General features: G+C 37.1%; 1 protein-coding gene across 1 annotated transcript in view; it reads right to left on the bottom strand.

Annotated features, from left to right (window-relative positions):
- The window catches only part of LOC130235421 (anosmin-1), a 106157-nt gene extending 94961 nt beyond the window's left edge, over window positions 1-11196 (bottom strand). Inside the window, exon 1 of the mRNA XM_056466004.1 lies at window positions 10967-11196. Coding sequence (XP_056321979.1) covers window positions 10967-11140 — 174 coding nt within the window. The 5' untranslated portion in view covers window positions 11141-11196. The remainder of the gene's footprint in view (window positions 1-10966) is intronic.
- Between the last annotated feature and the right edge of the window lie 979 nt (window positions 11197-12175).

The raw sequence follows: 12175 nt of genomic DNA, 5'->3' as shown, positions 1-12175 counted from the left end.
AGAAATAAACACACGAAACGCTGAGTTGATTGACTCTTGGGCTGTTTAAAGAGACATTATTGCTTAATAACACACCCAACGCTCAAACAGACCAAAGAGCAGAAGATTTCTAATACCAAATGATTCTGAACGGATTCTGTGATTTTTCCAAAAGCATTGAGATTCTTTAATTAATGGATTGAGCTTAGTTTACACCAACAGATGGCGCTGTATGCTTTACAAACAGACATCCTCTACTCGCCTCCAATTCCTTACATACACCACTTATAACTGAATTGATCATTAATAAAGCTGTAAATGTTTAATTGAAATAAAGAGTGTTCATAGTGAGCTGTGTTACATTAATCTGGTAAGTGCATTTTAGTGCAAGGTTAAAACAGCCTAAAACATCATCTGCTATTAAATATGGGTGGGACAAAATACTGACGCCAAGTATTGATATTTATCTAAATGTACACAAGATCTGAATTAATTAATCAGTCATTTAAACCACTGACAGATGAGCCATTGCAATGGTGAAAATCTCAGGCATATGGATAGATACCGTCTCTGTTCAAGCGATATATTGACTTATTGTGCAATAAGTGAAAATGGGGGCGGTTAATTTTGGAGGCGCAATATATTGTCTATTTTATATAAAGAAATGTAAGATGATGATGATGATGATGATGATTAGGCCACATAATATAACAAGCTAAGTTTTTTGTCAAACGCGCTGCATTCTGCTTTCTGGGGAAGGCGGGGCTTATGCAGCATCTCCACACACGCTGCACATGCACACACAGACAGAGTGCGAGAGAGAGCGGATAGTGGAGGTGAAGAAGGCAAGATGCAAACCTACTGATTCGTGTTTAGGAACTACAGTCGGTTAGGATAAACAAGTCGCGATGGACTTGGTTTTATGGACAGTCTTCAGCTCCGGTGTGGGAACATCTGACTTTAAGTTGAATGAAAAAGGAGAGCCCGTATGTGAACTTGTCAATATGTCGAATTAGTTTCAGAAAGGTGGCAATAAAAAAAGGCAACACAACTAACCTTGAATCACACCTAAAACATAACCACCCTACCCAATTTTTCAACATGGGAACAACAACCGCAGTTAGTACTGGAGAGGGGTCTTCCAGACAGTGAACTGTAATGGATGTATTTACCTGCCAGTTCAAATATAAACATGACAGCGCAAAATGGCACATACTCACGAACAGGTACCATTATATAGCTAAAGAGATGCATCTGTTAAACACATAAAAAATCCTGCAAACCTTTAACAAACAGTCCTGTCTTAGAATCTGCCTGATTATTAAAAAAATGGCAGCTAATATGCTTTAAAAGTCTACATTTGACTTGTGTTTACATCTACTATTTATTATGACTTATTTGTTTTAAGATATTTTTTCATGATTAAATTTTTAACGTCTAAATATTCTCAAAAATAAAATAATGTACCTGAATTATTACACTATTATGTTGTAAAAATTTATTATTTTTTTATTAGCAATAGAAGTTATAAAGTGGCAATAATATTACAATTAATTTAAGTGCACTATATCGTCCAGCAAAAAATAGATATCGTGACCGCCGTATGCCCGCGGTCAGTGCTGTGACACTTCATACAGGAATATGTGCTCAAACTTTTGCGTTCTGCCACAGTTTATATAAGATAAAGATATCAGCAGGACATGAACATATAATTTGAAGGACCTTGCGTTTATTTAACCATTGCAGACCTTGGGAAAGTCTTGTAGATGGTATTAAAACTTTGGCTGAATATATTAAGGAAATAAAATAAAAACTAGTACAATTTTATTTTTTTATTTGATGCGTAAATAACTAATGTTGTCCACTGCTGGAGACACCATAAGTCTGTGCTATAAGTCTGTGCTATCCTCTATGAGCATTCTGACCAGTTACTGTTCTTGAAGAAAATAGATTTATCTAGTGGGAATGCATGATTTTGCATAATTTAAAAGAAACCAGGCATAAAATACATCAAATAAGCTGACCAAGTTGTAATAAGTGTCTTAAGTTTACAGAAAACTAGAAAGCAAGAAATCTGTTTCCTTAAATGTTTGTAATTGGTATGAAACGGACGTGAGGTACAGTCCATCCTGTCAAACACAAATCACACGACAGAAACTACTCAAATGCCCACAAACTAGTAAACTAAGAGTTGCTGTCATTTCTGGAGGAGATTTGCCATCAAGACCAAGTTGTGGATTACTTAAGAAGAGCAGCGCGATCTGACGATTATTATCCAGAGGATGATAATTATGTAGAACAGCCATGAATGAGGTTGGTGTCGTGATCTCGTTCCTATCAAGTGCGCATTAGCTCGGGCAAACAGTTGGTTAATTTTATTAGTGATTCCAAAGATGTACTGTAATAGTAAGCTTGGTGAACAGTTTTGAAGAATTTGATGTTTCCCTATTCAGATAGAGTGCCTGAGCATACCGCCCAAGAGGCATTTCAAAGATGGCCACCGAGTGAAATGACTTGCCTTAACGGGACTTTGGTGTTATTATGCTTGTACACCACTGTTCATGTTGTATATTAGACATTTGTCAGGTGTTTGTTCTCCTCAAACTGCTCCTGTGTGTAGCACTAGTTTCTTCCACAGCTTCCACAAACCTTCTGTTGTGTTTTGATGTGATTTTTGACTGTTGTAGCTGTCAAATAACTCAAATCATTCAGCGGAGTGGTATGCAGCTGTAATGCGCTCTAAACCTGCCGGAACTACTTTAGCTGTGCATTTATCTGAAAATAACCAAACACCTGAGAATCCTCATCAGAGAATCAAAATCAAGTATTCAGCAACCCTGTGGTATATTCCGAAATAATCCATCAACACTTAAATTTATCTGAAAACTTTCAAAGCCAGTAATCAGAAGAGACTGTGTTGGGTATATGTGAGCATGTGAAGCTTCACACAAGACTTCATTCATGTCTTCACTAATGAAAAACCGCACACATATGAGCTGCTGCGGTTTTGAGTTCATTTCCAAGATGTTTCGTATCAAAGGCGCTCGACAAGGGGACATGGCAAAACTTCTTTCCAATGTTTGTCTTTCCTTTGGATCAGAACGTGTGTCCCTCGGGCTCGGCACATTAACTCTAAGAGGCGAACGCAGAGAACGAAGGGCTTAATTTAAAACGTAATAATTTTTACGACGTCAAGCGTGCAAGTCGGACCTCTCTGACACACCTTTGGCTTAATTCATCCACACATAAATAATTCCACACACAGCAGATGCTTTCCAAGCGCAGGAGCAGAAACAGAGCGGCTCTTTCAGTGGATTTACAGCTGGGTGTTTCCCTCTGTCTGTTATGGAATCACCGATACTCAAACGCACATAAATACTGCGCTATTTAGACGTCAAAGTGGACAATAAAAACTCCAAAAAGGCTTAATTTTGCTGCTCATTAAACTGCATGTTTTGATGACCTATACACTGTTATTCAGAACATAAAGTCTGTGTCAGAAGCAGCCTGAATAAACTACTGTTACTGCAAACAAAGAGGATTTCAAAGTTTTGTCTTCATTTAATACAAATGAAATGATCTGCTTAATTAGTTGAGACACATTAAAACAAACCTGCAGAATCTGAGTGGTTTCCAGAAGCATCTGGTGTCTCTAAATGGCCAAATATCACTAAAAAATGTGTTTGACATTTCAAAATGCTTAAATGTTATGTTTATTCACAAGATTAAATACAATGAATGGTGGATGGATGGATGGATGGATGGATGGATGGATGGATAAAATGAAGGATGGACGGATGGACGGATAAAGACACTAAAGGATGGATGGATGCATGGATGGATGGATGGAGACACTAAATGATGGATGGACAAACAGATGGATTAATAGACTGGAAGGAAAGAAGGAAGGATGGATGGATGGATGGATGGATGGATAGATAAAATGAAGGATGGACGGATGGACGGATAAAGACACTAAAGGATGGATGGATGCATGGATGGATGGATGGAAGGAGAAAACGAAGGGTGGACAGATGGCTGGACGGATGGATGGATAAAGACACAAGGATGGATGGATGGATGGATGGATGGATGGAGAAGCTAAATGATGGATGGACAAACAGATGGATTAATAGACTGGAAGGAAAGAAGGAAGGAAGGATGGATGGATGGACGGATAAAGACACTAAAGGATGGATGGATGGATGGATGGATGGATGGATGGATGGATGGATGGATGGATGGATCGATGGATGGATGGATGGATGTATGGATGGATGGATGGATGGAAGGATAAAACGAAGGGTGGACAGATGGCTGGACGGATGGATGGATAAAGACACAAGGATGGATGGATGGATGGAGACACTAAATGATGGATGGACAAACAGATGGATTAATAGACTGGAAGGAAAGAAGGAAGGAAGGAAGGAAGGAAGGAAGGAAGGAAGGAAGGAAGGAAGGAAGGATGGATGGATGGATGGATGGATAAAATGAAGGATGGACGGATAAAGACACTAAAGGATGGATGCATGGATGGATGGATGGATGGATGGATGGATGGATGGATGGATGGATGGAAGGATAAAACGAAGGGTGGACAGATGGCTGGACGGATGGATGGATAAAGACACAAGGATGGATGGATGGATGGATGGAGACACTAAATGATGGATGGACAAACAGATGGATTAATAGACTGGAAGGAAAGAAGGAAGGAAGGATGGATGGATGGATGGACAGACAAAGATTTATAGACGAAGGATAGATAGATGGATGGACGGATAGATGGAAAAAGAGACTAAATGATGTACGGACAAACACATGTATTAATAGACTGGAAGGAAGGATGGATGGACAGACAGACAGATGAACAGATGGATGGATGGGTGAATGGATGGATGAACAAACAGATTCATAGACTAGATAGATGGACGGGCAGAATGAACAGATGGATGGATGAACGGACAGATAGAGGGCCAAACAGGTAGATTCATAGACTGGATGGATTGATCGAAGGATGGATGAAGGGATAATTGGAATAAAAGATGGCTGCATGCATGAATGGATGGATGAATAAACAGATGATACAAAATGATAATGATAGCTGGACGAATGAAGTTTAGGAATAAAGAATGATTGATGGCTTGATAGACAGAAGGACAGATTCAATAATGGATGGATGAAGGGATTAATGAGCAATTAAAGAATAGAAAGAATAAAAAGCAATGGATGATGGATGGATGACTGGATGGATGGATGGATGGATGAATTCTTAATTTTTACTTCTTAATTGGTTGAGATGCATTAAAACAAACCTGCAGGATCTGGATGGAAGGATGGATGGATGGATAAACAAACAGATTCATAGACTGTATGGATGGATGTATAGAATGTACAGATAGATTCATAAACTGGATGGATGATTGGACAGCATGAACAGATGGACAGACGGGCAGACAGATGAAAAAAGAGACTAAATGATGGACGGACAAACAAATGAATTAATAAACTGGAAGGATGAATGGATGAACAGACAGAAAGATGAACAGATGGATGGATGGATGGATGGGCAAACAGATAGATTCATATATGGATGGATGGACAGAATGAACAGATGGATGGATGGATGGATGGATGGATGGGCAAACAGATAGATTCATATATGGATGGACGGACAGAATGAACAGATGGATGGATGGATGGATGGATGGATGGATGGATGGATGGATGGATGGATGGATGGATGGATGGGCAAACAGATTCATAGACTGGATGGATGGATCGAAGGATGGATGAAGAGAGTACTAGACTGATTTATGGATGGATGATGAATGAACAGATGATACAAAGTGATGATGATGATAGATGGATTGATGGACAGAAGGATGATGGATGGCTTGATGGATGGGGAAATAGATTGATGGATGGATGGATGGTTCGAAAAAAAGAAATTGATGGATGGATGGATGGATAAATAGATGGATGGAGGGACTGAAAGAATGATAAACAATAAAATGGTAGAATGATAAACAGATCGGAATCATTAATTAGCCACCTAAAAACAATGTCCAGATTTAATTGTTTATCATTCTGTCAGTCCCTCCATCCATCTATTTATCCATCCATCCATCCATCCAGTGTATTTGTCAATGTCCACATTTCTCATTTTCCCCAAAATCCTAAAACATGCTCAAATTTTCCTTTCACGTCTACAGAATCAATAAAGGAACACTCTGAGCCTGGACGGAGCTGTAGTTTTACACTGGTGTGGTGTTGTTCTGTCCTGAACTGAATAATTCCTGAGGACGGCAGGATGGATTCCCCGTCAGCAGAAGGTGAAGCGCAGCAGTTGCACAGGAGTGTGACACTGGCATTTGGTCACCAGGCGAGGTCAGGGGGGGGTGCATGTTTTTGCAGCTGACCAGACCTCCCATTTTCACATGAAAGACTTGCTAACACACACACACACACACACTCGGCCTCTGAACACTCTTTATGGAGCACCAACAACAATCGCTTTCTATTCCTGGAGCTTCCCAGCCAGTCCGACAAGCCCTTTATCCAGCTCAGCCTGTCATGGCACTTCCTCTGAAGACAAAAGCTCCAGAGATTCACAAGCGTTCTCCATACTCGCCCTTTTGAAGTTTAGAAAGATGTTACACACAAATCATTAACGGCTGCAGTTCCGCTCCACTCCTGCCAAATGGCTCAGCGTTTTTCTTTTTTCAGGAACATAATGAAGCGTCATTTCTCCATGAATGGATGTGAGCTTGTTTTGGTTGTATAGACACGCTCTAAAAAACAGGATGGGTTGTATTAACCCAATGTTGGGACAAATATGGAAAAGCCCAACAGTTGGGTTAAAAAGTGTCATTTATAATTAATTGGAAAATAAACTATTTAAGTTTAAGATTTAAGATATCTCATATCCTGATAACAATATATATCATGATATTGTATTGTTTATGTAAATTCAATCAATTAAAAGTTTATATACATTGATATATATATATATATATATATATTAGGGTTGTCAAAATTAGCTCGTTAACGCACGTGATGAATTTTAAATATTTAACGGTTACAAAAAAAAAATAACGCTAATAAAGCAGCTGCAGTTTTTTTTAATTTCTTGTTGTGGCCGACGTGTGTTCAGGGATGGCACGAGCATAAAGATGACCTAGGCGGCCGCCTTGGCCAGCAGAATAGTGAGCGAACCCCCCGGTCCTAACTTTCATCCACGAACCGGTCACTTTCGGGTTAAGGGCGGCGTGATTGCCGTTTGCCTAGATCCCCAGTTCAGCTTGCTCTGGCCCTGCGTGTGTTTAACACGCAAATAAATTTGAATAAAACCAAGGACGCGCTTTTAGAAGGAAAGTTTCAGTATAAAACAATTAATGTCGCATCACCAGGCTATCCTGCGTTTCCTCCAGAGTTTCATGCAATTTCGGGTGTTTCATTTGTAATCTTTAGACTTTAACTGCAGTTCAGCAGTTCACTCTCATTCAGGATGTTTTAATGGAACTCATGGCGAACGGAAAGATAAACGTCCGCATTTCGGGACTCGCGTGATCCTTTAAGGTAATCAAAAATCGCTGCTTACATGATAGACTCTTAATCAGAGTATCCTCATCATAAAAGCGGAGTATTGATGTCCATGTAAATGTACTGTAGTGAAAGTGGCAAATCAAGTCACACGCTGTCAAAGACAGCCCTATTCTCTGCCTTTAAGCTGCTTCAATGAGCCCTCACATTTCATAAGTTTGAGGTGTTTCCCCCTACACGCAACTTTTGTAAAGCTTCTGCTTCATGTTGCTGTGTCAGAATCTTTGCTTGTAAAACATAGCCATACTTTAGAATGCTTAGTTTAAGCAAATTTGATGAACGCGATTGTGTGTGTTGATGAATCTGAAGAGATCCCTCGCTCACCAGGTCCACTGTACTGCGCACGTTGTCTGTGTATGTGTGTGTGTGTGTGTGTGTGCGTGTGTGTGTGTGTGTGTGTGTGTGTGTGTGTACGTGTTTGTAGTCCATTTAGAAGCCAACATGGAAATCATTTTTGTTTGTTACTGGCATTGATTGTTTTGCAATTCAAATGACACGTAAATGCCTGTGTTTTTATTTCTGTAATAAATACAGCGTTTCGGGATTCATCATGATTAATAACAAAAAAGTCTGATTAATTACGTACATTTTTTAAATCATTTGACAGCCCTAATATATATATATATATATATATATATATATATATATATATATATATATATATATATATATATATATATATATATATATATATATATAGTTCCAATATTTCAAATTTTATGTAGAATTTTGGGTCAAATGTTTGATTAGGAATGTCGACATATAGAATAATTATTAATGAAATGCAAAACTGTTTTTTAAACTCATGATTACAGTCCCAACATAAAAATATTGATAAAAAAAAGTTAATGTAAACATTGTGCTTTCAAGATAGAAACTTTCTCTCAATGCTGTTATTCATATTTCTGTCTGCATCCCGTAATGGCGTTTAGTAGTGCGCTCATATAAATGATGAAAAAGTATTACGGTAAACAATGTATTTTGTGAAACCACAATATAAAGGACAGAACATAATATGAAACAATAGACTTTTATTTTGTCTAAACAATATATATCATAATATTGCACAGCCCTACCAACTTTGGGTAATGTCCAAAACTGACCCAGCGTTGGGTTATGGCGACCCAGCATTTTCTAGAGTGCAGTTTAACACATTAGATGCATGCATTAACCTTGAGCGCACTTGTGTCTGATGCACGCAGTAAAACACAGAACAGAGGAAACACAAGAAGGACGAGAGAGGCTTTCGCTGAGGACTCTGGAAATGAATACGGGAAACACAAAACCACCACTTTCCAATGAAGAATCATCTGTTTTACTGAACTCTAACGAATGTGGGTTGTTTTAATTCAACATTGGGTCAAATATGCACAAAACAAACAATTTGGATTTGTCCATATTTGACCAAACATTTTTTTTTAAGAGTTTATAGACCAAAAAAATGCAACAAAGTCCTAAATAATGTATTGAACATTATAATGGCAGAATATTCTGCAAAAAAAAAAGAGTTTCTGTAATAATTTATAGACTTAAAAAAAAGAGTCTGAACTGTAACATATGCTGTGTTTTAACCCAAATGATCAATAATGGGCAAACACACTATTGAGTTTATTTCTTTAATTTATTTTCATATACACTTTTGAACTGATCTTGCCCATATTTGACCCAATGTTGGATTAAAACCTACACTTTAGATTATACAGGCCAAAAATATCATTAACGACCAACCAAAGTGCTGTTTTGAACATTATAAATGGCAGAATTCACACTTTCAGCAAGAAACTATGAGTTTCCGTAATAATTTATAGACTTGAACAAGAGTATGCACTCTAAAAACTGCTGGGTTTGAGTTAAACCAAATGGTTTATTATAAACAAACCCAATGTTTGGTTGATTTCTTCAATTAAACTTAAATGACACTTTTGAACCGATCTTGCCCATATTTGACCCAATGTTGGGTTAATGCAACCCATAATTTTTCTTATTACATTTCATAATTGCATTAATGCACCCTTTTTATTTTATTTAAAGATTGCAAGATTCATATTGTGCTTTAAATCGGGCTTAGGTACATGTTTTTTATTTAATTTGTGCATATTTTGATCATATTCAATCCTATACAGTTTTCATTACATATACTACTGCATTAATCATAGTTTACAATTATGCTTTAGTATTTTAAAGTAGTATATGTAGTAGTAATAATAGTGAAATGCCCTGAACTGTCATAAAAACTCAAAATCCTACTCAACTTACTTTTCTACCAGTCATTTATGAGCTCATTTCTTGCACTTTTCCACAACGCAAGTCTACAATTGACAAATTTAGTGCACTTCTTCCTCTTACTGTAACAGCAAGATGTTTTAGCTGTATTGCATCTCAGAGACACTTTCCAAAACTGTCCAGACTATTATTCTGAAGAAACCGTGATGAAATCTGATGTCAACACCTCTTTATTAAACTCTCAGCCACTAAACATCCAGATGAGAATGAAAAAGATGAATAAAACAAGCCCAAAACATAAAACCTGAACAATTCTATAGCTTCTGTAGCTTTAACAAAGAAAAACAAACTATCAATCATCATTTATGAACAATAAAGCTGAATAAATGACCAAATCTAGCACCCGCTGTCAGATTTTGTTGAGTAAATATCATGTGAAGCAAGTCTTTAAAAAAAGCTGGGTTATTGGAACCCAACGTTGGTACAAATATAAAAAACACTTTAAATATAACTGAAAAAAAACGTCGGATTTGTCTGTATTTAACCCAAGTTTACAACAACCCAGTCTTTGTAGAGTGTTTATATCGTTATCTGTCATAAAGTACTAGTAGAATAGATCAACAAGCGAAAATAAGCGAAAGATTAATATAATTAGTTTCATAATCAGTGTCATGTTCAAAATCTCTGATAATTTAACTAGTATTAAATAACAATAACACCCAAATAACAATAATAAATTGTATAAATAGTATTAAATAACAACAATAATAGTATAAACAAACAATAATATTTTAAAAATTCGTACGTTGGATCAAACGTTAACAAACTCAACGGCAGGTTCAAATTTAACGTTAAAATTCAATTTAAATGTCTATATAACACAACCGTTAACACAAACGCCATATATGACCAAACGTTCACTTACGACCACCCATCATTGTTTAGAGTTTAATAAATATTGTTAGCAGTAGTAGTAGTAGAAATAATACTAAAATAGAGATTCATCCCAGCACATAAATCGCATTCCACTTGCTGTTACAAATAGTCCACATGATCTGAATAGAGTAAACAGAGTAAAAGTTGCTGTTTTCTCCACAGAGACTCATATTAAAGCATTAAACTCTGCTGTATTGTAATATATTATGATTATTATTACCTGTAAATGTCTGAAGGCTGCAGAAATGCGCGTGATGTGCAGGCTGAGGCACCGGGACGCGCATCTCGCGCGCTGCACGCTCCCGCTGAGGGACTCGTCTGCTTTCCTGGCGTCCAGAGTCGCGGAGCTCCAGAACGTTATAATAAGAATAATCCACAGGAAAGAGGAGAACATTATAACCCTCTGTTTCTCTGCTGGTTCTCGGAGTGTTTTTGTGTATGTGCTGTCAGCGCCGCAGCCGCAGTCAATATGAGAGCAGCTCTCGCGGACGCTGGAGAAACTTTCCCGCTGCAGGGGTGGAGTCAGAGATCGGAATTGGTGGAGCTCAGTGCAAGCCCCGCCCCCTGGATGCAGGTAGATGCGCGCAAGAAACTTTTATTTATTTATTTATTTATTTATTTTATTATTGTTTCAAACTGAGCTTACAAACAAAATGGTACCCTTACAATGTTACAATATAAGTAATGTCATCTCAAGGCTGAGTTATAATATAGGCAAACACAATAAACATCTAACAAGAATGAAAAAGGAGAAATATTTTGTAAATAAGCTAATAAAAATAAAGAGATAAATAAATAAATAAATAAATAAATAAATAAATAAATAAATAAATAAATAAATATAAGGGACTTTTAAAATAGCTTATAAAAATCCAGAAAAGAAACTATTCTTTTATGAAGAGAAATCTCTTCAGGTGTTTGCAAACCTGTCCAAACACGTCTTTATAAAAGTTTACATTATTGTTGCAGATGAAATATGACACGGAAAATGTGAGTTAAATATTTTCCAGTTGGCTAGATATTAATTAATAGTCTAAAACACATTTACTAAAGCCTCTCCAATTGATGGTTGGTCCCGCGCCTTCGCCATCTTTATGGTTTGTTTACACTTGTTACCCATGTTTGTTCTAATCCAATTCACATCCAGTACTGTAATTGTAATAATCAGTGTTAGTCAAGCTACTTGGAAAATGTAGAGCTAAGCTATTAGCTACACTACTTAAATTGTAGCTTAACTACACTAAAAGCTACACCCTGGGAAATGTAGCAAGCTAAGCTAAGCTAAAAGCTACTTTGCAAAAGTACCTTAGCTACATTAAGCTACATTTTAGCATTTATTTTTGCAATTTTCATTATTAATCGAAGCAACTTACATTTTCATTTATATCTCAGTGATCACTGAAACAGTCAATGAATCATAAGAGGCAGA

Source organism: Danio aesculapii, chromosome 9 (genome assembly GCF_903798145.1).
Source record: "Danio aesculapii chromosome 9, fDanAes4.1, whole genome shotgun sequence".
In the NCBI taxonomy this organism is placed as follows: Eukaryota; Metazoa; Chordata; class Actinopteri; order Cypriniformes; family Danionidae; genus Danio; species Danio aesculapii.
The sequence above is the reverse complement of the archived record's forward strand: the minus strand, read 5'-3'. Positions and strand labels throughout refer to the sequence as shown.